The 24712-nt window shown below is 39.8% G+C and overlaps 2 protein-coding genes across 2 annotated transcripts in view; one reads left to right on the top strand and one right to left on the bottom strand.

Annotated features, from left to right (window-relative positions):
- mterf2 (mitochondrial transcription termination factor 2) overlaps nucleotides 1-15818 on the bottom strand; it is a 74526-nt gene extending 58708 nt beyond the window's left edge. The window contains exon 1 of the mRNA XM_057836003.1: nucleotides 15797-15818. The gene's annotated coding sequence lies outside the window, so the exon portion shown is untranslated. The remainder of the gene's footprint in view (nucleotides 1-15796) is intronic.
- On the top strand, nucleotides 13981-23921 carry etfbkmt (electron transfer flavoprotein subunit beta lysine methyltransferase). Its single transcript, XM_057836004.1, has 3 exons — nucleotides 13981-14445; nucleotides 16243-16373; nucleotides 23506-23921. Exons 1-3 carry the CDS (start codon nucleotides 14156-14158, stop codon nucleotides 23850-23852), a joined length of 768 nt encoding a protein of 255 aa, XP_057691987.1. The 5' UTR covers nucleotides 13981-14155; the 3' UTR covers nucleotides 23853-23921.
- The last annotated feature ends 791 nt before the right edge of the window (nucleotides 23922-24712 follow it).

Genomic DNA, 24712 nt, shown 5'->3' with positions numbered 1-24712 from the left:
AATGTGGAGCAGCATTTAGTGTGTAAGATACTTCATATGCTGGTAGCAGTACTGCTGACCGATTTATTAAGTCTGTGTGCGGGCCAGACTTTATTGATTTTATGACAGAGGCTGGGGGCCGGATGAAATTTGACAACGGGCCGCATTTGGCCCCCGGGCCGGACTTTGGACATGTCTGCACTAGGGTGACCAAATATCCTCTTTTGCCCGGACATGTCCTCTTATTACGTGCTCTCCGGAGGGTCCGGCTGGCATAGGCGTGGCCACAAGGGTGGCCAGGGGTGGCATTTGCCACCCCTGAAATTTGGTTGGCCACCCTAAGTGCCCCCCCAACCAACCACCACCTCAGTAAAGCTACGTTCACACCGGCCGCTTAATTTGCTTGTCGCGCCGCGGATTCCCATGAAAGTCAATGTGAACGTGTCACGCATGTCGCGTCGGGGCGATGCGATGACGCCAAATTGACTGTAGCTTGTCAAATTTAACGCACCGCCAAGGAGATGGTTTGGTTGAACTTTCTGCGACTGAGTTCGGCGTCGAGGAGGAAGCAGCCAATCGAATACTTTTTCCTCATTCACGTGACTTTAGGCGAATAGGATGCACAGGAACATCAATATCATGCATTCACAACAGACCAAGTTGGACAATTTGGTGTTTATATTGTTCTTGAGAACACTACTACCACGGCGGTGGTTAAACACCATTCATAATTGAGGTAAGTGAGAATGTCCAAACCGTGAAAAAAATGTGAATGTTAGTGTTTAATGTATAGACCCTACCCACCGACGTCACAAAACCACGTGCTCGCTGTGTGGTTCCGCCCACTTGTCCGTCATTTTGTCTCTGTATTAGCATTGTTTTCAATTGATCGAGGGATTTAAAATGCATTTCATGGAAGACCCGGTGTTTTCTGATGCCGTAAACTCACTGGATGTGTTGCGTAAAAGGCGTTATGTGGAAAAGCTTCGTTCTGTACAGTCGCCAGATCCATATTTGATGCCCAAATCGATGTTTTTCGACCCACTGTCTTCGCCCTGTCTGCCTGACATCTGCTACGCTGATATTTACAATTATCTTGTCCACACAAAATCAGCCTATTCCCACGAAAATTTGAAAAACTTCAAGAGCTTGGAGGCTTATAAATACTTCGTTGCTGGTTGGGTGAAACAGGTCCTCGTTCGGCAGGAATCTATCTTGTGCTTGGAAAGGTGAGTAAGAAATTTTCAATTCAAAATCTTTTATTATTGCTAACATCCACTGTCAAGTCTAATGTATTTCATGTCGTTTGTCAATGGAGTTAAGGCTTTTAATGTTTATATGGTTTAGCGATAGCACTCTCACTACATACATACGTGTATGTTGTCGGCGATTAGCCTAGCAATGATCTTAATTGTGGTTATTTGTCAGCCCCGTAGACGAGGCCAGTTTCTTTCACTTGGTTCCAGCTAAATATTATTCAAAAAATAACGATGGTGGAAGAAAGGGAAGTCACAAACATCTTGAATTAGAAACTATGTCGTACTACGTCGTATGTTGTCGGCGATTAGCCTCGCAATGATCTTAATTGTGGTTATTTGTCAGCCCAAAACCCTCTAAGTATATCTTAAATGCATCTTACTACATAGTCTGTGGTGATTTTTTGGTGCCCAGTTTTCACGTCGAATTGCAGCCGTCCATTTCGCTCTCCTCTTTGGATCCCTACGAATACGGTAAAACTTCAAGTCTCTCCTTCCATCTTTTCTGTTAGTGCAACCAACAGCCACACACGCCTTCACCATTTTTTTAAATAATGTTAAGGAGCAGAAAAACACGCCGTAAATAGGAGAAATGTACGTAGCCGTAACAGGTTAACACTATGTTTTGACGGACAAGTGGGCGGTACCATTCAGGAGAGCGGAGTTGTGACGTCACGTGGGTAGGGTCTATAGGCATGTCACAGGTGGTTGGGTAACGTTTGTGTAGCTGAAGTTAAGAAGCTAATGTTAGCAACACTAGCTCAAATCGTTTGAAAGAATTTAACTGATTAGAACTTGGTAGTTTTTTGCCTTTGTCTTTTTGCCTTTTTCTTGGCTGGGGTAATTTTCACTTGAGTTTGTTTGCGTTTGCTGTGATTTTAGTTTTTTTTCAACATGACACATGATAAATGCCTGAGCATTATGGCCTCATTTTCTCGGGCAGATTAGGGAAAGAACAATGAAGAGATCTCAAAAAACTGAGACATTCTTTATTGTCAAGAAGAAAAAAAGATCAGCTGCTGGAGACAGTGGGGCTACGGCATCCTCTTCAGGACAGCATTCAGCAGGTAAATATATCATAAAATTAATAGTTCTAAATGTGTACTTATCTGTAAGACAACAAGTTGAAATATAGTCCTTATGTTTATGCATTAATTGAATATTTCTTTGTGTGGTCAGAGATTCTCATCAGTGAGGGTGACAGCCATTCCGATGAGGATCCACAAGCGTCTATATGTGAAAGTGGCAGCGACACAGACGAGGCTCCACATTCTCCGCTCCCCACGTCGTCCCAGTCATCAGGTATTTAACTTCTAGTTTTGTTTGAAGATTAAGGAAAACTTGTACAAAAAATATGGATGAAGCAGTTGGGTGCATTATTTAATTGCTGACCCAGGATTAGGTCACAACAACACTTACAATTTATTATCATTGCATAAAAACGTTCAGTAATTTAAAAAAATATTTATTTTTTATTTTTTCCTAGATATATCACGGTGCCCAGCCGATGGACCAACACGGCCATACCTGAGGATGTATCCCAGGACAGTGCAGGCAGGGAGGAAGAGATCCTTTAACAGCTCATGGTACCAACATTTCCCATTTCTTTTCCTCTTTTAGAAAAAGGTTTTGCGCCATCTACTGTAAGTACTGACAATCATTTGGGGTGAGAAGTTTGAAGTATGCAGTGTAACAAAATCTGATTAATATACAAAATATGGACGTATGGGTTGGATTGCATGTATGGGTTTCACAGTACACTGTGATGAAATGGTGGGCCAAAAATATGGGCCCCTTGGCATTATTTTGCTAAGGGCCCCCAAATGGCCTGGGCCGGCCCTGATGAAGTCATTACTTGTAATCTAGTTTACTGGTTATTATTGTCATCACCTAAAATCAGAAGCTGTCATTGGAAACTTTAAACCATTTTATGTCAATACAATAGGGGTGTAAAAGTACATGTATATTTACCAAACCGCTCGCAATCGAATGTTAGGTTCAATACAGTGCTGTATTGAACGCTGGCCTGCAGTCAGTTTACATAGGCCATGATTGCATGCTACAGTTGCAGTAATATTCAAGAGGGTATTCATTCATGATTGGGGTGATTGGGTAAGGATTTGAATCATTCATGAGGAAGCAAATCCTTTATTTGTGCTACTGTGATCATGTGAGTTTTGTTTTAATAAACAACATGCTGAGCAAGCAAATGGTTTAACATGTTATTCCTGTACTTTACTGAAACGAATTGTGACCCCAAAACCGAGATAATCGTGACTTTTTTTTGTCTCGTTACACCCCTACAGTAAAATATGCCACCCCTCTACAGATTGTGACCCTGTTTGGCCCCCCCCCAAGGAAAAAAATCCTAGACACGCCCCTGCCGGCTGGGTTTCATAAATTCATAAAAATGTCCGGTTTTTATGATTTTTCATAGGACCAATTTGAAGAGAATCCCTCCGGCCGCTGGGTGGTAGCACCTGCCTGCGATGACATGCCTCCTAGTAGTAGGGAGGGAAGGAGTAGTTCTTGTTTTTGTTGGCAGTTTACCCCTATCATGAGGCATTACCGCCATCTACTGGGTTGACAATTTGGCCACAACGGCTGATTTGACGCAATTAACGCACATGCCCCGCTCAAACAGAATAAAATGACAGTACAGTGTAACGTCAGCTTGTTATTTGTTTTGTGGTGTTTGGCGCCCTCTGCTGGCACTTGGGTCCAACTGATTTTATGGGTTAGTACCATGAGTGAGCATGGTGTAATTATTGACATCAACAATGGCGAGCTACTAGTTTATTTTTTGATTGAAAATTTTACAAATTTTAAGAAAACGAAAACATTAAGAGGGGTTTTAATATAAAATTTCTATAACTTGTACTAACATTCATCTTTCAAGAACTACAAGTCTTTCTATCCATGGATCGCTTTAAGAGAATGTTAATATTGTTAATGCCATCCTGTTGATTTATTGTTATAATATACAAATACAGTACTTATGTACCGTATGATGAATGTAGTATATGTCTTGTGTCTTATCTTTCCATTCTAACAATAGTTTACAGAAAAATATGGCATATTTTATAGATGGTTTGAATTGCGATTAATTACGATTCATTCATTTTTAAGCTGTAATTAACTCGATTAAAAGATTTAATCGTTTGACAGCCCTAATAAATACGTATATAATGGCAACTGTTGACTTCTGTCGTCCCGTTCGGTGTCGCATCGTTGCGCTGCCGATGATTGTAAACTTTTAGAGCAAAGTTTGATTTTTGCCTCAGCTAGCCATCAGTAAGCTAAACCGCGCTAGGCATTATGGGAAACGTAGTTTTGAACTGCTACGTTTGGAAACATGCTGGTTGAATAGTTTCAGTTTATTTCAGTTTTTGTTTGTGTGCAGTCTAGAACATTGAACGAGAATATCAATTGAATGGGAATAACAATTTGTCAAGGACAATTGTCGCTATAGTAATTTATAAAATGTTAGTTGGCATATTGCCTACTGTGTGTATGTTTTTTGACTGGAGTACATTTCCATGGGTCTGCATTTCATATACATATATTAGTTAGGGTTGTTCCGATCATGTTTTTTTGCTCCCGATCCGATCCCGATCGTTTTAGTTTGAGTATCTGCCGATCCCGATATTTCCCGATCCGATTGCTTTTTTTTTTTGCTCCCGATTCAATTCCAGTCATTCCCGATAATTTTTCCCGATCATATACATTTTGGCAATGCATTAAGAAAAAAATGAATAAAACTCGGACGAATATATACATTCAACATACAGTACATAAGTACTGTATTTGTTTATTATGACAACAAATCCTCAAGATGGCATTTACATTATTAACATTCTTTCTGTGAGAGGGATCCACGGATAGAAAGACTTGTAATTCTTAAAGTATAAATATGACTTTGTATATTGTGACTAAATATTGCCATCTAGTGTATTTGTTGAGCTTTCAGTAAATGATACTGTAGCCATTTAGCTGTTCTGCCCAAATGCATGATGGGAAGTGCAACCATGACTGTGCGTAGTGCAACCAATTGATATATCTTCTCTGCGTTGGGAAATAATATAGGGTGTTAAGAAAAAGATCATTTACTACCTTTCTTCCCCACATTGCTTCCCACGATATTTCTAATTGTTGAGAGAGGGATTGTAAGGCTTTAGCCAGTTAAAAAAAAGGCCCCAAAGGCTGCCAAAATTCACTCTACTCATTTTCCGCTGCCTTTTAGCTCTCTATATACAGTGCCTTGCAAAAGTATTCGGCCCCCTTGAACCTTGCAACCTTTCGCCACATTTCAGGCTTCAAACATAAAGATATAAAATTGTAATTTTTTGTCAAGAATCAACAACAAGTGGGACACAATCGTGAAGTGGAACAAAATTTATTGGATAATTTCAACTTTTTTAACAAATAAAAAACTGAAAAGTGGGGCGTGCAATATTATTCGGCCCCCTTGCGTCAATACTTTGTAGCGCCACCTTTTGCTCCAATTACAGCTGCAAGTCGCTTGGGGTATGTTTCTATCAGTTTTGCACATCGAGAGACTGACATTCTTGCCCATTCTTCCTTGCAAAACAGCTCGAGCTCAGTGAGGTTGGATGGAGAGTGTTTGTGAACAGCAGTCTTCAGCTCTTTCCACAGATTCTCCATTGGATTCAGGTCTGGACTTTGACTTGGCCATTCTAACACCTGGATACGTTTATTTTTCAACCATTCCATTGTAGATTTGGCTTTATGTTTTGGATCATTGTCCTGTTGGAAGATAAATCTCCGTCCCAGTCTCAGGTCTTGTGCAGATACCAACAGGTTTTCTTCCAGAATGTTCCTGTATTTGGCTGCCGTCAATTTTAACCATCTTCCCTGTCCCTGCTGAAGAAAAGCAGGCCCAAACCATGATGCTGCCACCACCATGTTTGACAGTGGGGATGGTGTGTTCAGGGTGATGAGCTGTGTTGTTTTTACGCCAAACATATCGTTTTGCATTGTGGCCAAAAAGTTCCATTTTGGTTTCATCTGACCAGAGCACCTTCTTCCACATGTTTGGTGTGTCTCCCAGGTGGCTTGCGGCAAACTTTAAACGAGACTTTTTATGGATATGTGAGATGTGCTTTAATGCTTTTGCACAATAACAGTATTAACAATATTCACAATAACAGTATTCAATTATGTGTTTAAAACTAGGTGATATGATTATGTTTTCTCATGTAACAGTCTATTCGCTTGTGCTTTAGTGCTTACACAATGAAAAGAGTCATAATGTTTCCTTTTTCAGTAGACGTCACCATGTTTCTGTTCTCAATAAAAGGCTGCGCTCCTCAGGGGTTAGGTTAGATAAGCTTGTTGTGAGCTACTCGCTCCGCATCAACCTTCTCTCCTGACGGCCGCCAGCGTAAAGCCTTATCACTGTCTCCTATCTGATCCTTGTCTTCGTCCTCCTCTAGGTCTTTATTATTTTGCTAGATACAATTAAGTTTAGACCTAACAGGATATCTTTGAGAAAATGGCTTTCTTCTTGCCACTCTTCCATAAAGGCCAGATTTGTGCAGTGTACGGCTGATTGTTGTCCTATGGACAGACTCTCCCACCTCAGCTGTAGATCTCTGCAGTTCATCCAGAGTGATCATGGGCATCTTGGCTGCATCTCTGATCAGTTTTCTCCTTGTTTGAGAAGAAAGTTTGGAAGGACGGCCGGGTCTTGGTAGATTTGCAGTGGTCTGATGCTCCTTCCATTTCAATATGATGGCTTGCACAGTGCTCCTTGAGATGTTTAAAGCTTGGGAAATCTTTTTGTATCCAAATCCGGCTTTAAACTTCTCCACAACAGTATCTCGGACCTGCCTGGTGTGTTCCTTGGTTTTCATAATGCTCTCTGCACTTTAAACAGAACCCTGAGACTATCACAGAGCAGGTGCATTTATACGGAGACTTGATTACACATAGGTGGATACTATTCATATATCATCATCGGTCATTTAGGACAACATTGGATCATTCAGAGATCCTCACTGAACTTCTGGAGTGAGTTTGCGGCACTGAAAGTAAAGGGGCCGAATAATATTGCACGCCCCACTTTTCAGTTTTTCATTTGTTAAAAAAGTTGAAATTATCCAATAAATGTTGTTCCACTTCACGATTATGTCCCACTTGTTGTTGATTCTTGACAAAAAAATTAAATTTCATATCTTTATGTTTGAAGCCTGAAATGTGGCGAAAGGTTGCAAGATTCAAGGGGGCCGAATACTTTTGCAAGGCACTGTATATCCTGAACTTTTATCCAAGCAACTTTGAACACAATTCATCTCGGAACATTTAGTCAATGACATTCAATCCTGGGGCTTATTTCTCATATCTGCGAATCAATGCGTGTCTTTCCAGGCTCTGTTTGCATTTTGTCATCTCCCTCTGTCCTTTTGAGGAGAGCGCTAACGCTATTTAAAGTTTTTAAAGTATTATAACAAAAGTCACTGTTAAATTCTAGTAATCATGATTAAAGATGTCCCGATCACGTCATTTTCAAAGTATCGGAATTGGCAAAAAAATATCGGACATGCCTTTTAAAAAAAATTTTTTTTTTTAATTTAAATCGTTTTCTAATTGTATTTAACGTTACAAACAAAATGTCTTACACTCATCCAGAGCAGTTTTGGCTTAAAGTATGGCTATCAAATTTATTGCGTTAACGGCGGTAATTGTTTTTTTTTTTAATTAATCACGTTAAATAATTAACGCATGCGCTGCACGACCCACTCACGTAGTGTCGCGTTCAATCTATAAAGACGCCGTTTTACCTATAGATAGCGCTAAAAGGCAGCGTATAATGAGTAGAGAGAATTTTGACAGCCTTTGGTGCCATTTTTTATGTGGCTAAAGGCTTACAATACCTCTCTCAGCAATTAAAAATAACGTGGGAGGCAATGTGTGGAAGAAAGGTAGTTGTTGATCATTTTCTTAACACCCTATGTCCTTTCCCAACGCAGAGAAGATATATCAATTGGTGCCCCTACGCACAGTCATGGTTGCACTTCCCATCATGGATTTGGGCAGAAGTTAAATGGCTGCAGTATCATTTACTGAAAGCTCAAAAAATACACTAGATGGCAATATTTAGTCACAATATACAAAGTCACATTTATCCTTTAGGAATTACAAGTCTTTTTATCCGTGGATCCCCCTCACAGAAAGAATGTTAATAATGTAAATGCCATCTTGAGGATTTATCGTCATAATAAACAAATACAGTACTTATGTACTGTATGTTGAATGTATATATTCGTCCAAGTTGTATTCATTTTTTTCTTAATGCAAAATGTATATGATCGGGAAAAATTATCGGGAATGATTGGAATTGACTCGGGAGCAAAAAAAAAAAAAAAAAAGCAATCGGATCGGGAAATATCGGGATCGGCAGATACTCAAACTAAAACGATCGGGGTTGGATTGGGAGCAAAAAAACATGATCAGAACAACCCTAATCATGATCAGTGTTGTCAGTAAAGCGTTAGTAATGCGTTACTGTAATCTGATTACTTTTTTCAGTAACGAGTAATCATTTTTCTACAGCAGTAATCTGATTAAAGTTAGTTTCCTTAGTGTCTCTGCGTTACTATTTTTTCATTGCCTCATAACGTATGTAGAATGAAGAATATTGTAGTCATGTACGAAGAGCATTTTGAATAGAAAATGCTAAAGTAAAAGGTTCCCGGTACGTGTTTCCATGACAATCTCTTAGCTATGTCCTGTTTTGGTCTTGCTTTACGTTTTCTGGGACTGAGGCGGGTGGACATTCGCGGCGAGTGTTGAGACGTTGCGAGGGAATGTTGATCTGTGAATATCCATGAATGAAGGTAAGTATTTTTCCTTAATTCTGGAGGGTATCAGCAAAAGGTTGTACCCCCTACATGCGCGGCTGTTTCGTAGCTTTGCCATAGCAACGACGGGCAGTCATCGCTCCAACTTGGCAAGCTTTGTTTACATCATATGCGCGTTGCACATTTATGCCGTGAGGTGATGTGTTCGTTTAGCATCTGTGTGATGTTTTGTAAGTCCGATTGAGTGTAAAGTGCTTAGTTGCCGCCACGTTTTGTGGCCAAATTGACTGCGTTTTATGTTGAGAGGAGTACTTCCGGGTTGTTAATGTGCACGGCTGCACGCGCATCCGCGCCCGCCACCACCTTTGTGTTTATTGCACTTGTGTGTTGTTGATTATTGTGCCGTCAGTTTGCATTGTTTTACACTGGCACAGATATGCTGGTAACCATAACCCAAAATTCAGAAGTTTTGACATTAGGCTTAAACTTAGAGTTAGCGGGGTTTAATTGGTCGATGGAGTTGATTTCAACAAATTCCAAGCACTTTGTCAGATATTTGTTTGTTTCAGGGCTCCGGAGTGGCTAAGCTAGCGCCAAATTCAGATATTCCCCTTTAAATTCAATCATCGGAAAGTCAATTACATGTGATGACATTTTTCTGTTGTCATTCTTATGTTGAGGCGGCAAAGGGAGAAAAATGGGTAAAAAGTAACTAATGGATTAGTTTTAAAGTAACTTAGTTACTTTGACAGTAATTAAATGACTTTTTCAAATAATCTGTGACAACACTGATCATGATGTAGCTGAAGATAATTATTTTTCTTTGATTGCACCAGGTTATACGTGACAATATTACCAATAAATTCTTTTTTTTTTTAATTGAGTTTTATTTTTGTTTCATATTGCACGCTATATAAAACGTTGTAAGATTAGTCATCAATTTGGCATACATCACTATTTGTAAGACTGCCAACGGCCTCGGGTTGACAGTTATGAAGTCTTTCATTTAAGGTTAATTCTTCAAAGCTTCAAAAAAAATTCCGCTTCAGGCTAAAGACAAACCCGCACACACTCACAGGTTTACAGTGCGTTAGCAACATCTATTGGTGACAAACGCGTATTGCAGCCAAGCAGAAGCCCTCAATGCACTGAAGAATCAAGTAAAGAAAAACGCTTTTTTTATGTCATAAATCATTCAAGATGATTGATGTTTATTTAATCCTTCAGCGCCACTGACGATGATAGACGTCCAATCACGTGGCTGTGAATTTCAATTGGTTTGTCAGCAGCAAAACATTATATTCTCAAAATTTGTTGTTTTCGTTGACGAAGCAACTGGAGGGAGGGAAAGTCCTCTTTTTACAGTGTGTTAACACCATCTATTGGTGAAAAAGACGTATTGCAGCCAAGCAGAACCCTTGAATGCAGGCAAACTAAAGTTCACTGATGAAGCTAGTACAGAAAGTCGCGTATTCATATATCATTCAAGTTTATTCTTGGTTTTTAATTTAACCTTTCAGTGCCATTGATGACGATAGACTTCCAAAAACTTCTTATTCATTTTGGGTCACTTCCTGTTCATTTCGGGGCATTTCTGGGCAATTTCCTGGATATTTTCTTGTATTTCTGGGTCAGTTGTTTATTTTGGGTCACTTCCTGTTTATTTCGGTGCATTTCTGCGAACTTCCTGGTTATTTTAGGGTATTTCTTAATCAGTTGTTTATGTTGGGTCACTTCCTGTTCATTTTGTGTCACTTCCTGTTCATTTCTGGGCAATTTCCTGGATATTTTAAGGTATTTCTAGGTCATTTGTTTATTTTGGGTCACTTCCTGTTCATTTCGGGGCATTTCTGGGATCTTCCTGGTTATTTTAGGTGTTTCTGAATCAGTTGTATATTTCGTGTCACTTCCTATTGATTTTGGGTCACTTCCTGTTCATTTCAGGGCATTTAAGAACAACTTCCTGGTTATTTTCAGGGTATATCTGTGTCTATTGATTATTTTGTGTCACTTCCTGTTGATTTTGGGTCACATCATGTTCATTTGGGGGCATTTCTGGGCAACTTCCTGGTTATTTTAGGGTATTTCTGGGTCAGTTGTTTATGTTGGGTCACTTCCTGTTCATTTTGGGGATATTTCCTGGATATTTTAAGGTATTACTGGGTCAGTTGTTTATTTTGGGTCACTTCCTGTTCATTTTGGGACATTTCCGGGAACTTCCTAGTTATTTTAGGGTATTTCTGGATCAGTTGTTTATGCTGGGTCACTTCCTGTTCATTTTGTGTCACTTCCTGTTCATTTCTGGGCAATTTCCTGCATATTTTAAGGTATTTTGTGTCGCGTCCTGTTCATTTCTGGGCAACTTCCTGGATATTTTAAGGTATTTCTGGATCAGTTGTTTATTTTGGGTCACTTCGTGTTCATTTCGGGGCATTTCTGGGAACTTCCTGGTTATTTTAGGGTATTTCTGAATCAATTGTATATTTCGTGTCACTTCCTATTGATTTCGGGTCACTTCCTGTTCATTTTAGGGCATTTAAGAGCAACTTCCTGGTTATTTTCAGGGTATATCTGTGTCAGTTGATTATTTTGTGTCACTTCCTGTTGATTTTGGGTCACATCATGTTCATTTAGGGGCATTTCTGGGCAACTTCCTGGTTATTTTAGGGTATTTCTGGGTCAGTTGTTTGTGTTGGGTCACTTCCGGTTCATTTTGTGTCACTTCCTGTTCATTTCTGGGCAATTTCCTGGATATTCTAATGTATTTCTGGGTCAGTTGTTTATTTAGGGTCATTTCGTGTTCATTTCGGGACATTTCTGGGAACTTCCTGGTTATTATAGGGTATTTCTGAATCAGTTGTATATTTCGTGTCACTTCCTATTGATTTTGTTGTCACTTCCTGTTCATTTCAGGGCATCTAAGAACTACTTCCTGGTTATTTTCAGGGTATATCTGTGTCAGTTGATTATTTTTTTGTCACTTCCTGTTGTTTTTGGGTCATATCATGTTCGTTTGGGGGCATTTCTGGGCAACTTCCTGGTTATTTTAGGGTATTTCTGGGTCAATTTTTTATGTTGGGCCACTTCCTGTTCATTTTGTGTCACTTCTTGTTCATTTTGGGGTAATTTCCTGGATATTTTAAGGTATTTCTGGGTCAGTGGTTTATTTTGGGTCACTTCGTGTTCATTTCTGCGCATTTCTGGGAACTTTCTGGTTATTTTAGGGTATTTCTGAATCCGTTGTATATTTTGTGTCTCTTCCTATTGATTTTGGGTCACTTCCTGTTCATTTCAGGGCAATTAAGAACAACTTCCTGGTTATTTTCAGGGTATATCTGTGTCAGTTGATTATTTTGTGTCACTTCCTGTTGATTTTGGGTCACATCATGTTCATTTAGGGGCATTTCTGGGCAACTTCCTGGTTATTTTAGGGTATTTCTGGGTCAGTTGTTTGTGTTGGGTCACTTCCGGTTCATTTTGTGTCACTTCCTGTTCATTTCTGGGCAATTTCCTGGATATTCTAATGTATTTCTGGGTCAGTTGTTTATTTAGGGTCATTTCGTGTTAATTTCGGGACATTTCTGGGAACTTCCTGGTTATTATAGGGTATTTCTGAATCAGTTGTATATTTCGTGTCACTTCCTATTGATTTTGTTGTCACTTCCTGTTCATTTCAGGGCATCTAAGAACTACTTCCTGGTTATTTTCAGGGTATATCTGTGTCAGTTGATTATTTTTTTGTCACTTCCTGTTGATTTTGGGTCACATCATGTTCGTTTGGGGGCATTTCTGGGCAACTTCCTGGTTATTTTAGGGTATTTCTGGGTCAATTTTTTATGTTGGGCCACTTCCTGTTCATTTTGTGTCACTTCTTGTTCATTTTGGGGTAATTTCCTGGATATTTTAAGGTATTTCTGGGTCAGTGGTTTATTTTGGGTCACTTCGTGTTCATTTCTGCGCATTTCTGGGAACTTTCTGGTTATTTTAGGGTATTTCTGAATCCGTTGTATATTTTGTGTCTCTTCCTATTGATTTTGGGTCACTTCCTGTTCATTTCAGGGCAATTAAGAACAACTTCCTGGTTATTTTCAGGGTATATCTGTGTCAGTTGATTATTTTGTGTCACTTCCTGTTGATTTTGGGTCACATCATGTTCATTTAGGGGCATTTCTGGGCAACTTCCTGGTTATTTTAGGGTATTTCTAAATCATTTGTTTATGTTGGGTCACTTCCTGTTCATTTTGTGCACTTCCTGTTCATTTTGGGGCAATTTCCAGGATATTTTAAGGTATTTCTGGGTCAGTTGTTTATTTCGGGTCACTTCCTGTTTAATTTGGGTCACTTTCTGTTCATTTTGGGGAATTTCTAGGCAACTTCCTGTTTTTAGGGTATTTATGGCTCTTTTTTTTTTTTTTTTTTTGGGTCACTTACTGTTCATTTCTGGGCCACTACCTATTCATTCTGGGTATCTTCCTGTTCATTTTGTGTCACTTTGTTCATTTTCCAGCATTTGCAGGCTACTTCCTGTTCATTTTGAGTCACATTTTGGGGACACACTTTATTTCAATTAATGTAATGTATTTATTTATATTTAGTAAGGTTTTTGTTTAGTTCATGTAAAGTTTGGTGGAAGTTTTTAAATGTTAGCGCAATTTCCCATTTGACCAGGAGACGGCGTTGTATCCTAAGCTAATTTCGATACATCCATCCGTCTTCAACACGTTTGCATGTATTTATCTCCATTATCATACATGTATAGCTATATTTCGATTATCTGTTTTAAAAAAAAATGTGTAACTTCGTTTCAGTTACCTCGGTTTTAAGATTATTTCATGCTTGGTAATCGACTAACAATATATTTTTACATATTTTTCCGAAGTAAATATTATCCTACACGTTTATTTCAATCTTTATTTACGCTATCTGTGCAAAATATGTTATATTTTGGATACAATTACTTTAGTAGGAACCTAAATCAAGCGGAACGGTTAATTCTCGCCTGTTTCTACACGGTGGCGGAACAAACGTCTTTTTCCTGTCAAGTTTCAGTATAAAATGAGTCGTTTTTTCGTAGCCTGTAAATGAGGAGTTCCTATTATGATTGGCGCTAAACTAGTGAGACGTCACGTTCAAAGTTTGAATCGTTTCAGGGTTGTTTTCTTTCAAATCTCTTCAAGATGTTTCTCCACTGAACGTCTGAGTGAAGAAGCAATCCGGAAGTTCATTTCAGACAACACAGAAATCGTTGGAGATAATCACCTGACACCTGAGATCAAACTCAGACTTTTCACTCCAAACTGCAGATTTTGGTTTGAAAGACCTGAACTTTGGCCATTTGATGACCCGTACTGGGCCATCTACTGGCCGGGAGGGCAAGCACTTTCCAGGTAAGCATTGGCACATGCCCAAAAAATGCCACATGCCAAAATTCATTTTGCCATATACCAATTTAAAAAATGCCACATGCCAAAATCTATTTTGCCACATACCAAAAAAATACTACATGTATAAAAATTGTCACATGCCCAAATACATTTTGCCACATACTAAAAAAATGCCACATGGCAAAAATTAATGCTACATGCCAAAATACATTTTGCCACACACCAAGAAAATGCCACATGCCAAAATCCATTCTGCCATACACCAAAAAAAAAGCCACATAGCAAAAATGAATGCCACATGCCAAAATACATTTTGCCACATACCAAAAAAATGCCACATGCCTAAATACATTTTGCCACATGCCAAAAATGCCACATGCCTAAATCCATTTTGCCACATACCACAAAAATGTCACATTCTAAATACATTTTGCGATATATAAAAAAAAATGCCACATGCAAAAATAAATGCCACATCCCTAAATACATGTTGCCTTATACCCAAAAAAAATGCCACATGCCAACATGCATTCTGCCACATGGCAAAAAAAATGCCACATGCCAAAATCCATTTTGCCATATACCAAAAATAAATGCCCCATGCCAAAATAGATTTTGCCACATACAAAAATAATGCCACACGCCAAAATCCATTTTGCCCCATGGCAAAAAAAAAATGCCACATGCCAAATTGCATTTTGCCATTTACCGAAAAAATGCCACATGGCAAAAAAAAAAAAAAAAAAAAAAAAGCCACATGCCAAAATACATTTTGCCACATACCCAAAAAATGACACGTGGCAAAAATACATTTTGCCACATACCCAAAAAATGCCACGTGGCAAAAATACATTTTGCCACATACCGAAAAAAAATCCACATGGCAAAAAAAGGCCACATGCCAAAATACATTTTGCCACATACCAAAAATAATGCCACATGCCAAAATCCATTTTGCTACATGGCAAAAAAAAATGCCACATGCCAAATTGCATTTTGCCATTTACCGAAAAAATGCCACATGGCAAAAAAAAAAAAAAAAAAAAAGCCACATGCCAAAATCCATTTTGCCACATACAAAAAAAATGCCACATGCCAAATCAATTTCTGCCATATACCAAAAAACTCCCACATGCCAAATTGCATTTTGCCAAATATGGAAAAAATTCCACATGCCAAAATCCATTTTGCCACATAGCAACAAAAATGCCACATGGCAAAAAAAAAAAGCCCCATGCCAAAATACATTTTACCACATGGCAAAATCAATTTAGCCACATACCAAATACCACTTTTCGTTCTCGGCCCAGCTACAGCTCTGTGGACAAGCTGATAATGCGTAGCTTCACCTTACCTGCATAGTGCTCTCTCAGGATCTTTAGTGCCGCTCTGCCATCATCCAAGCACCAAAACATAAACGGTTCCATCGGCTTCCAATCTCCTTTTTGGGCCCATAACCTGTTGAGGCTGCCATCTTAATAGGGCTAAAAAACCGACTATACAGAGGAATTAAGATAGCCTTTTTGACCGGCTTGCACACACACACACACACACACACCAAGGGCAAGTGACCATTTATTGATGAACAGCACCTGACACAAATCCACTATGCTCACGCCCCATAGGCACAAGAGCACATTGAAGAACAACAGTGTTCAACACCCCCACGACAAAATTTGGCGGTGATTTGAATTTGCTCTCCTCTAGCTATTGCCAACTCATTGGCTGCCACTAACAGCGCTAAACGTCCAATCCATTTAGACCGTGAAGCCAATGAGTGAAGTAAAGCTCTCTCCACAGGTATCTCCTGAACAATCCTGGGGTATGTTCGGGAAAATCCGTTTTGGATCTCGGAAGCGGCTGCGGCGCGACGGCCATCGCCGCCAAACTTTGCGGCGCCGACCGAGTCGTCGCCAACGACATCGACTCCGGTGAGCGCTCTTTCACACGGTGCCATCTCCAAAATATTTGGGTTAAAGAACTGATTTGATAACATTCAAACTCAAGGTTATTTCAACTATCTCACGTTGTGGAATTAAGGACTAACTGTAAACAGGATCAGAGAACAGATATGAAAGTGACAGTACTTCTCTGTAGAATTCAAATGGCTTTCATTGCCTTACACTCTCCTTGATATTGAAGGGAATAGTATCGTTTCTCGTATTTACTGATCGACTGTTTGTATTACTCTAACACACCCAATGTAAAATAGATAGCACTTACACCATAGTTTAAGGAAAACAAACAATATAGGGCATAAGAGGTACATGACACCTTCTTATCACGGAAGCCCAACTTGTGCGTCATGCAACTGACTAACCAAGATTGACGCAGCACCACCAACTCTCGCAATCAGTTCTCTGAGACAGTACACAAGAAAGCCTGCAAACTGTTTGCTGAAGACATGTCAACAAAGCACATGGATTACTAGAACCATGTCCTATGGTCTGATGAGACGAGCGGGCTTTCTTGTGTACCGTCGTCAGAAGAGGCTTCCTCCTCTTGGGGTGACAGCCATGCACACCAATTGGATGTATGGTCTGAGCCCCCACCTCTTCAATCTCTGCAGCAATGCTGGCAGCTCTCCTGTAATGAGTCACATGACATTAGGACATGGAGGGAAAATGACAAGCAGTACTCAATTTGGACATTTAGGGATGTACGTTTTTTTCAAAGGGGTGTACTCACTTTTGTTGCCAGGGGTTTAGATATTAATGGCTATATTTTGAGTTATTTTGAGGGGAAAATAAATTAACTCTATTTTATAAGCTGCACACAGACTCATTTTACTTTTTAAATGTCACATGCCAAAATACATTTTGCCACATGGCAAAAAAAGTGCTACGTGGCAAAAATAAATGCCACATGCCACAATCCATTTTGCCACATACCGAAAAATGCCAATTGGCAAAATACATTTTGCCTAATACCAAAAAAAATGCCACATGGCAAAAATAAATACCACATGCCAAAATACATTTTGCCACATACCTAAAAATGCCACATGGCAAAATACATTTTGCCTCATACCAAAAAGAATGCCACATGGCAAAAATAAATGCTACATGACAAAATACATTTTGCCACATGCTTAAATCAATTTTGCCACATGCCAAAATACACCCTATGCCAAATACCAAAACAAATGCCACATGCCAAAAATAAATGCCACATGCCGAAATACATTTTGCCACACACCAAAAAAAAAAAAAGCCACATGGCAAGAATAGAAGAGTACAAGTTATAGTAATTGTGATCGTTTGTATATTGTGACTAATTCTTGCCATCTAGTGTATTTGTTGAGCTAAAATTAATGTTTGAATAGAGTATTATTTTGCATAGCTATTTTGCCAGATCTCTTTGCATTGAGCGCTTTTCTTTTTGTGAATATTATTTTATTTTTGAGATAGGAATATGATTTTTGTCGTGCTTTCACTAAATGATACTGTAGCGACTTAAATGTTCTTAACTGCCCAAATGCGTGATGGGAATTTGAGCAACCATGAGTCACAGTGGTTGCTGCAAATGGTATATCTTCTCTGCGTTGAGTGCAATACATGTTGTTAAGAAAAAGATCATCTCCAGTTATTCTTCCCCATGTCGTATGCCGCAATAGTTATAACAGTTGTGGAAGAGATGCCACCGCTTTTTCCATTAAATAGCGCGGCTCAAATAGATGCCTGCGTTACCAATTCGTCCTTCTTGGTAATTGGCGGTGTTATGGACCGGCGATTCATGTTCGTCCGATTTCCTTCTGCGGAAGGCGGCGTACATATAAATACCGTGAGGCGTTGGATGGCTTTGGTAGGTACTTTTATTAACAAAACAAAAGCATGTGGGGGACGCAGCACTTGAGCCTGTGCTAACTTCGCACTTTCTCTACTCTCTCGCTCGACCACTTTCTTCCTCACTGCTCAATCTGACAACGCCGGTCACATTGAAAATAACAGCGGCCCCCTAGGCAGGTGCCAGTAACACCTGCGTCCACTCCACTTGCTTGTCTCTGCCCTTTAGCTCTCAATATACTTCAAACGACGCCATTGTAGTCTGTTTGCGGCAATGATTGAGGGGATGTTTCGCGCATGCGTTAATTGCGTTAAATATTTTAACGTGATTAATTTTAAAAATGAATTACCGCCCGTTAACGCATTAGAATAAGAATAGCTTTCAAATGACACTTCATGACAAATATGATTGGCAATGAATAATTATAATTATTATACTACTATTATATCTAGTAGTCTATTATAATAATATTGCTAGAATTTTTTTAAGAATTGTTTTGAATAATGTTGGAAAGGCAAAGTCAAGTGTTCTGAATCTGTTTACCTTCCAATAGCTCCGCCATGACCAAACTGTCCAGAAATATAAAACTAAAAAGGACTAAAAAGTTTCTGCCGATGATAGATTTCTGACAGTTACTGGGGTCTCTCAACAAGTTGATGACTGGCTTTTACTGATAAAAACTGCTGCCAAATTCACAAGATCTAGCCGCGTGCTAGGTATGGGTACTTTCAGCACTCTCTACACCCGTAGACACGTTTCTCCGTTCTCCTTGCAAGCAGACAAAACAACTCGAGTTGCTCGAGTATTCGTTTCAGCTCTAGATATAACCTTGACATTTTAATGGTCCTTCGAGCCGGATATGAACCAGCGAACTACGGATTGTGGTACAATCCCTTGTTTCAGGTTTTATTTATCTGGTTATACTTAAATAAGTTCCTTTTCATCTTATAATTGTCTGTGTGTCATCTGATAGATTTCTGACAGTTACTGGGGTCTCTTAACAAGTTGATGACTGGCTTTTACTGATAAAAACTGCTGCCAAGGACACAAGATCTAGCCGCGTGATATGTATGGGTACTTTCAGCACTGTCTACACCCGTAGACACGTTTCTCCGTTCTCCTTGCAAGCAGACAAAACAGCTCGAATATTAATTTCAGCTCTAGATAGAACCTTGACATTTTAATGGTCCTTCGAGCCGGATACGAACCAGCGATCTAAGGCTTGTGGTGTGACCACTTGCTTAAGGTTTTATTTGTCTGGGTATACTCAAATGACAGTTCCTGTTCATCTTATAATTGTCTGTGTGTCATCTGCTGTAGAGAATTCCGTCAATATTTAAATATTTTAACGTGATTAATTTTAAAAATTAATTACCGCCCGTTAACGCATTCATTTTGACAGCCCTAATAAATAATGATTTCTGGAGTTAATCTCACAAACCTCAGAATTAATATTATAATATGGTGAGTAAATACTACACAATACAGAATAAGAATAGCTTTCAAATGACACTTCATGACAAATATGATTGGCAATGAATAATTATAATTATTATACTACTATTATATCTAGTAGTCTACTATAATAATATTGCTAGAATTTTTTTAAGAATTGTTTTGAATAATGTTGGAAAGGCAAAGTCAAGTGCTCTGAATCTGTTTACCTTCCATTCTTTTGCACTAGTAAATGCTATCAGCATTTAATTGTTTGTAAATATTGTTAAATACATGATTATTTGTACTTCAATAAAGAATTTAAGTGTTCAAAAAGAGTTTTGTGAATTAATAAGCGTCAACAAAAATTTCATTGCTAAATTAGCAACAACAACAAAAATTATTAGATTAATCGTAAAACTAGTCGGCTGACTATTCAGGAGAAAATTTGTCGTTTAGGACAGCCCTAGTGTACCGAAACATATTCCCTCCACACCCTTTTCACCTTTTTAACCCCTGACCCATGAAGAGGGCCCCTGGATATGTTCGCCTTAGGCCCCAAAATTGCCAAGTCCGCCACTGCAGACAACACCTGGGCCCTGGACCAGTCACGAGCATGGGCACCCACCGAAGTGGCACTGCCTGTTCTTGTGAACGATGACGATAACACGGAACTGGATCTGCAAAACCTTTTCTCCAACTGATGGTGTCCAGCCTTGACCCTGTGCCCTCGTCTGTTTCCACTTTCACCGACACCTCTCTGGTAGGGTGATGGGTTAAATATGTGATTATATGACCCGGAGTGAATAGCCATAATATTGCTTACAATAAACTTATTTACTCCGCCACTTCGACACCTGTTATTGTTCTTCACACCATCCTGGCGTCTGGGTTCCACAGTTGGGAGGGAATCTCACGAGATAACTTGTTTTGCATTCACGACATACTGGTGCCCCTGTAACACAACAAACCTCAACTGGGAGGGAATCTCATACCATAGCGGGGAGGGAATATGGGCAAAATGGTTCATCTTCTAAACTTAGAGGCCAGCCACCTTCGTGCTCACGAGATGTACTGTTATAAAGCTAGGAGCATTCTCCACCCCGTCAGAGTCCGCCAACGGATGACATACGAATCGCTTGGCTTTAGTCCTCTTCTGACTCTGATCGGGGCGTTGGCTCTCCGCCCTTTTGTCACGGTAAGAGTTTTTATTCTTAGAGGAATATTTGTGCTTAGATGGTAGCGCGGCGATATTAGAAGTGACAATCTAGATCTAGCGTTATCATTACCACTTGTTATGCTTGTTTTGATATTTGTTTGCTTGCCTTTGTGTGGGATTGTACTCAATAAACATTTTGACCTATGCAATAATCATCAATAAACATTGTCTATTGAGCAAAAGTGTGCTCGTTGCCGACTCACCGCAAACCCGTAACTTTTTGTAAAACATAGGGCTCGGCCTGTCCTCCTCTTCCCATGTCCATCATTAAGCTGGTGGGGGTGTGGCGGGCGAGTCAACAACCTGGACGTCGGGCCAGGGCGCCGGAACGTTATGGTGACTGGGTCACGTAACGTTGCACTGTTCTTTAGTGCCTTTGTTGTTAATGTTGTTCCGGCTGCCAAGTGTATTTGTTTGTTCATTTTGTGTTATAATTGTTAGTCTGCTTGAATGTTATTTTTTAATTACCATCCAGAGTGGGGGTAGTGTTGCAAGTGTTCCCTGGGAAACGACAGGCTTGTGTGCGCATGCGCTGTGAAGTGTCTGGCTACGTTTGAGGCAGCCGGACGTGTATGTGTGCTCGGCAACCTGTCCACCTGTCACTCCACAAATCACACGAGGGAAGTAACAATGTGATATCTATGAGACGCATCAGACGCTACCTGCTACCACCGTAGCCTCATGCGGCCGTAGTTTTTAGCAACGTTGGTATAGTTTGTAGCGGCTGTCGGCTACTGCTTCTTCCTCTATGCGTCAGCGCATTGTCCCGCATTAAAAGTAGTCCGGCAAAATAATGTTTAGAGCTGGCAAAATTAAACGATTCCTCGAGGCGAATAAAATCACTCGGATCAGTTTTTAAACTCGAGTTGCTCAAGTATTCATTTCAGCTCTAGATATAACCTTGACATTTTAATGGTCCTTCGAGCCGGATACGAACCAGCGATCTAAGGCTTGTGGTGTGACCCCTTGTTTAAGGTTTTATTTGTCTGGGTATACTCAAATGACAGTTCCTTTTCATCTTATAATTGTCTGTGTGTCATTTGCTTTAGAGGATTCCGTGGAAGATGACGATGTTTCGCAGCATAAAATAGCTCCGCCATGACCAAACCGTCCAGAAACATAAAACTAAAAAGGACTTAATAAGTTTCTGCCGATGATAGATTTCTGACAGTTACTGGGGTCTCTCAACAAGTTGATGACTGGCTTTTACTGATAAAAACTGCTGCCAAATTCACAAGATCTAGCCGCGTGATAGGTATGGGTACTTTCAGCACTCTCTACACCCGTAGACACGTTTCTCCGTTCTCCTTGCAAGCAGACAAAACAACTCGAGTTGCTCGAGTATTCGTTTCAGCTCTAGATATAACCTTGACATTTTAATGGTCCTTCGAGCCGGATATGAACCAGCGAACTACGGATTGTGGTACAAACCCTTGTTTCAGGTTTTATTTGTCTGGTTATACTTAAATAAGTTCCTTTTCATCTTATAATTGTCTGTGTGTCATCTGATAGATTTCTGACAGTTACTGGGGTCTCTTAACAAGTTGATGACTGGCTTTTACTGATAAAAACTGCTGCCAAGGACACAAGATCTAGCCGCGTGATATGTATGGGTACTTTCAGCACTGTCTACACCCGTAGACACGTTTCTCCGTTCTCCCTGCAAGCAGACAAAACAGCTCGAATATTAATTTCAGCTCTAGATAGAACCTTGACATTTTAATGGTCCTTCGAGCCGGATACGAACCAGCGATCTAAGGCTTGTGGTGTGACCACTTGCTTAAGGTTTTATTTGTCTGGGTATACTCAAATGACAGTTCCTGTTCATCTTATAATTGTCTGTGTGTCATCTGCTTTAGAGAATTCCATGGAAGATGACCATGTTTCCAAGCAAAATAGTTCCGCCATTATCAAACTATACAGAATTATGATAAAACTAAAAAGGACTAAAAAGTTTCTGCCGATGATAGATTTCTGACAGTTACTGGGGTCTCTTAACAAGTTGATGACTGGCTTTTACTGATAAAAACTGCTGCCAAATTCACAAGATCTAGCCGCGTGATATGTATGGGTACTTTCAGCACTGTCTACACCCGTAGACACGTTTCTCCGTTCTCCTTGCAAGCACACAAACCAACTCGAGTTGCTCGAGTATTCATTTCAGCTCTAGATATAACCTTGACATTTTAATGGTCCTTAGAGCCGGATATGAACCAGCGAACTACGGGTTGTGGTGCAAACCCTTGTTTCAGGTTTTATTTATCTGGTTATACTTAAATAAGTTCCTTTTCATCTTATAATTGTCTGTGTGTCATCTGATAGATTTCTGACAGTTACTGGGGTCTCTCAACAAGTTGATAACTGGCTTTTACTGATAAAAACTGCTGCCAAGGACACAAGATCTAGCAACGTTATATGTATGGGTACTTTCAGCATTATCTACACCCGTAGACATGTTTCTCCGTTCTCCTTGCAAGCAGACAAAACAATTGAACTAAGGAAGAGGGCGGAGCCTTTATTTCAGTTTCTGATACCTTTTTTTATCTTTCAACAACACACAAAAACAACTGTTTTTTTCATGTTTTATTAGCAAAAAAAGTAGAAAACCTTGTTTTCATCCACAGTTGCCACACTTGCAACCTGCATGAACTTCCAGCTCAACGGTTTGGATCCTCCAGTCTGCGTGACCCGAGACCTCATCTGTTCCGATCCGGGCGACTTTGACCTGATCCTCCTCGGCGACATGTTCTACGACGAGGCGCTCTCCTGCCAGCTTCACAGTTGGTTGGAACGTTGCATCAAGACTCGCAAAAGCAAAGTTCTGATAGGAGATCCCGGAAGGGCTCGGTTTGAAGAGCACCGGATTCGAAAGCTACTTCGTGAGCTGGACAAATTTGACCTACCTGGGCCTGTGCGAGAGGAGAACTATGGTCTTAGCTGTAGCACGGTTTGGCAATTTGTCCCGGAATGATTGTTAAATAAAGTTGGAATTAAAAATTTGCCTTTGATTTTGTAGCAAAGGCAAAAGATTTAAGTAGAATATTATCTCTTTCATGCTTAAAAAACGCTGACAGTAACATAAAATAGTAGAAGAAAAAGCCCCAATGCAATAAATCTTTGCTGATTGTTTTTTGGGTTGAACATTTGCTCATGTTAGTTGGTTCTCCCCAAGGTTTCCCATTTTTCCCATTGGGTTTTTGGAGTGCCCAGGATATGAACTTCATCGAATTCACCTACTGTTTGACTGTCTGACTGTATCATATTGACTCTGCAAAGCCCTCTGAGACAACCTTGTTGTGATATCACAAAATGATGCCAATTCTTGCAAGTAAAGGGAAGTGATATTAAACTAGCCCTGCAAGGAGGACTCAATGGGCCCAAGGGTGAGCGTATCGATTTCTCCAATTTCTTGTCAGGGAACCTATCGATTTCTCCAATTTTTTTTCTGTTTTTTTTTTTTTTTTGGGGGGGGGGGGCTAAATACATTTGGCCTACGCTTCGACACAATGTCAAAAAAGCAAGGGTCCTTTTCATTTGCCATGAAAAGAATAATACAACAAACCTAACCCTAACACACACACACAAAAAAAAAAACACCCCGCACAGGTCAGGCCCGGGAATGAAAATTCACCATTTTGATATGTGCAAATTTTAGTGAGTTTTTGAGCATGTTCAGAACTTCAAATTGGCCATTTTTATTTGCCCTGAAGAAGCCCTAACCCTAAACCCCAAATAAGCCTGACTCTGGTACTCCGCCCAGGTCAGGCCCGTGAATGAAAACTCACCATTTTGAAAACTTAACATCTCGTATGTCTCATGAAGAGTCTGACC

This window comes from Corythoichthys intestinalis, chromosome 5 (genome assembly GCF_030265065.1).
Source record: "Corythoichthys intestinalis isolate RoL2023-P3 chromosome 5, ASM3026506v1, whole genome shotgun sequence".
NCBI classification, from domain to species: domain Eukaryota; kingdom Metazoa; phylum Chordata; class Actinopteri; order Syngnathiformes; family Syngnathidae; genus Corythoichthys; species Corythoichthys intestinalis.
Note: the sequence above shows the minus strand (reverse complement) of the source record. Positions and strands in the feature narration are given on the sequence as shown.

Coding starts and splice junctions, on each gene's coding strand:
- etfbkmt (XM_057836004.1), top strand. CDS start 14,156: ATGATTGGCGCTAAACTAGTGAGACGTCACGTTCAAAGTTTGAATCGT. Junction 14,446..16,242: donor GGAGGGCAAGCACTTTCCAG/GTAAGCATTGGC, acceptor CTCTCTCCACAG/GTATCTCCTGAACAATCCTG. Junction 16,374..23,505: donor CGCCAACGACATCGACTCCG/GTGAGCGCTCTT, acceptor TTTCATCCACAG/TTGCCACACTTGCAACCTGC.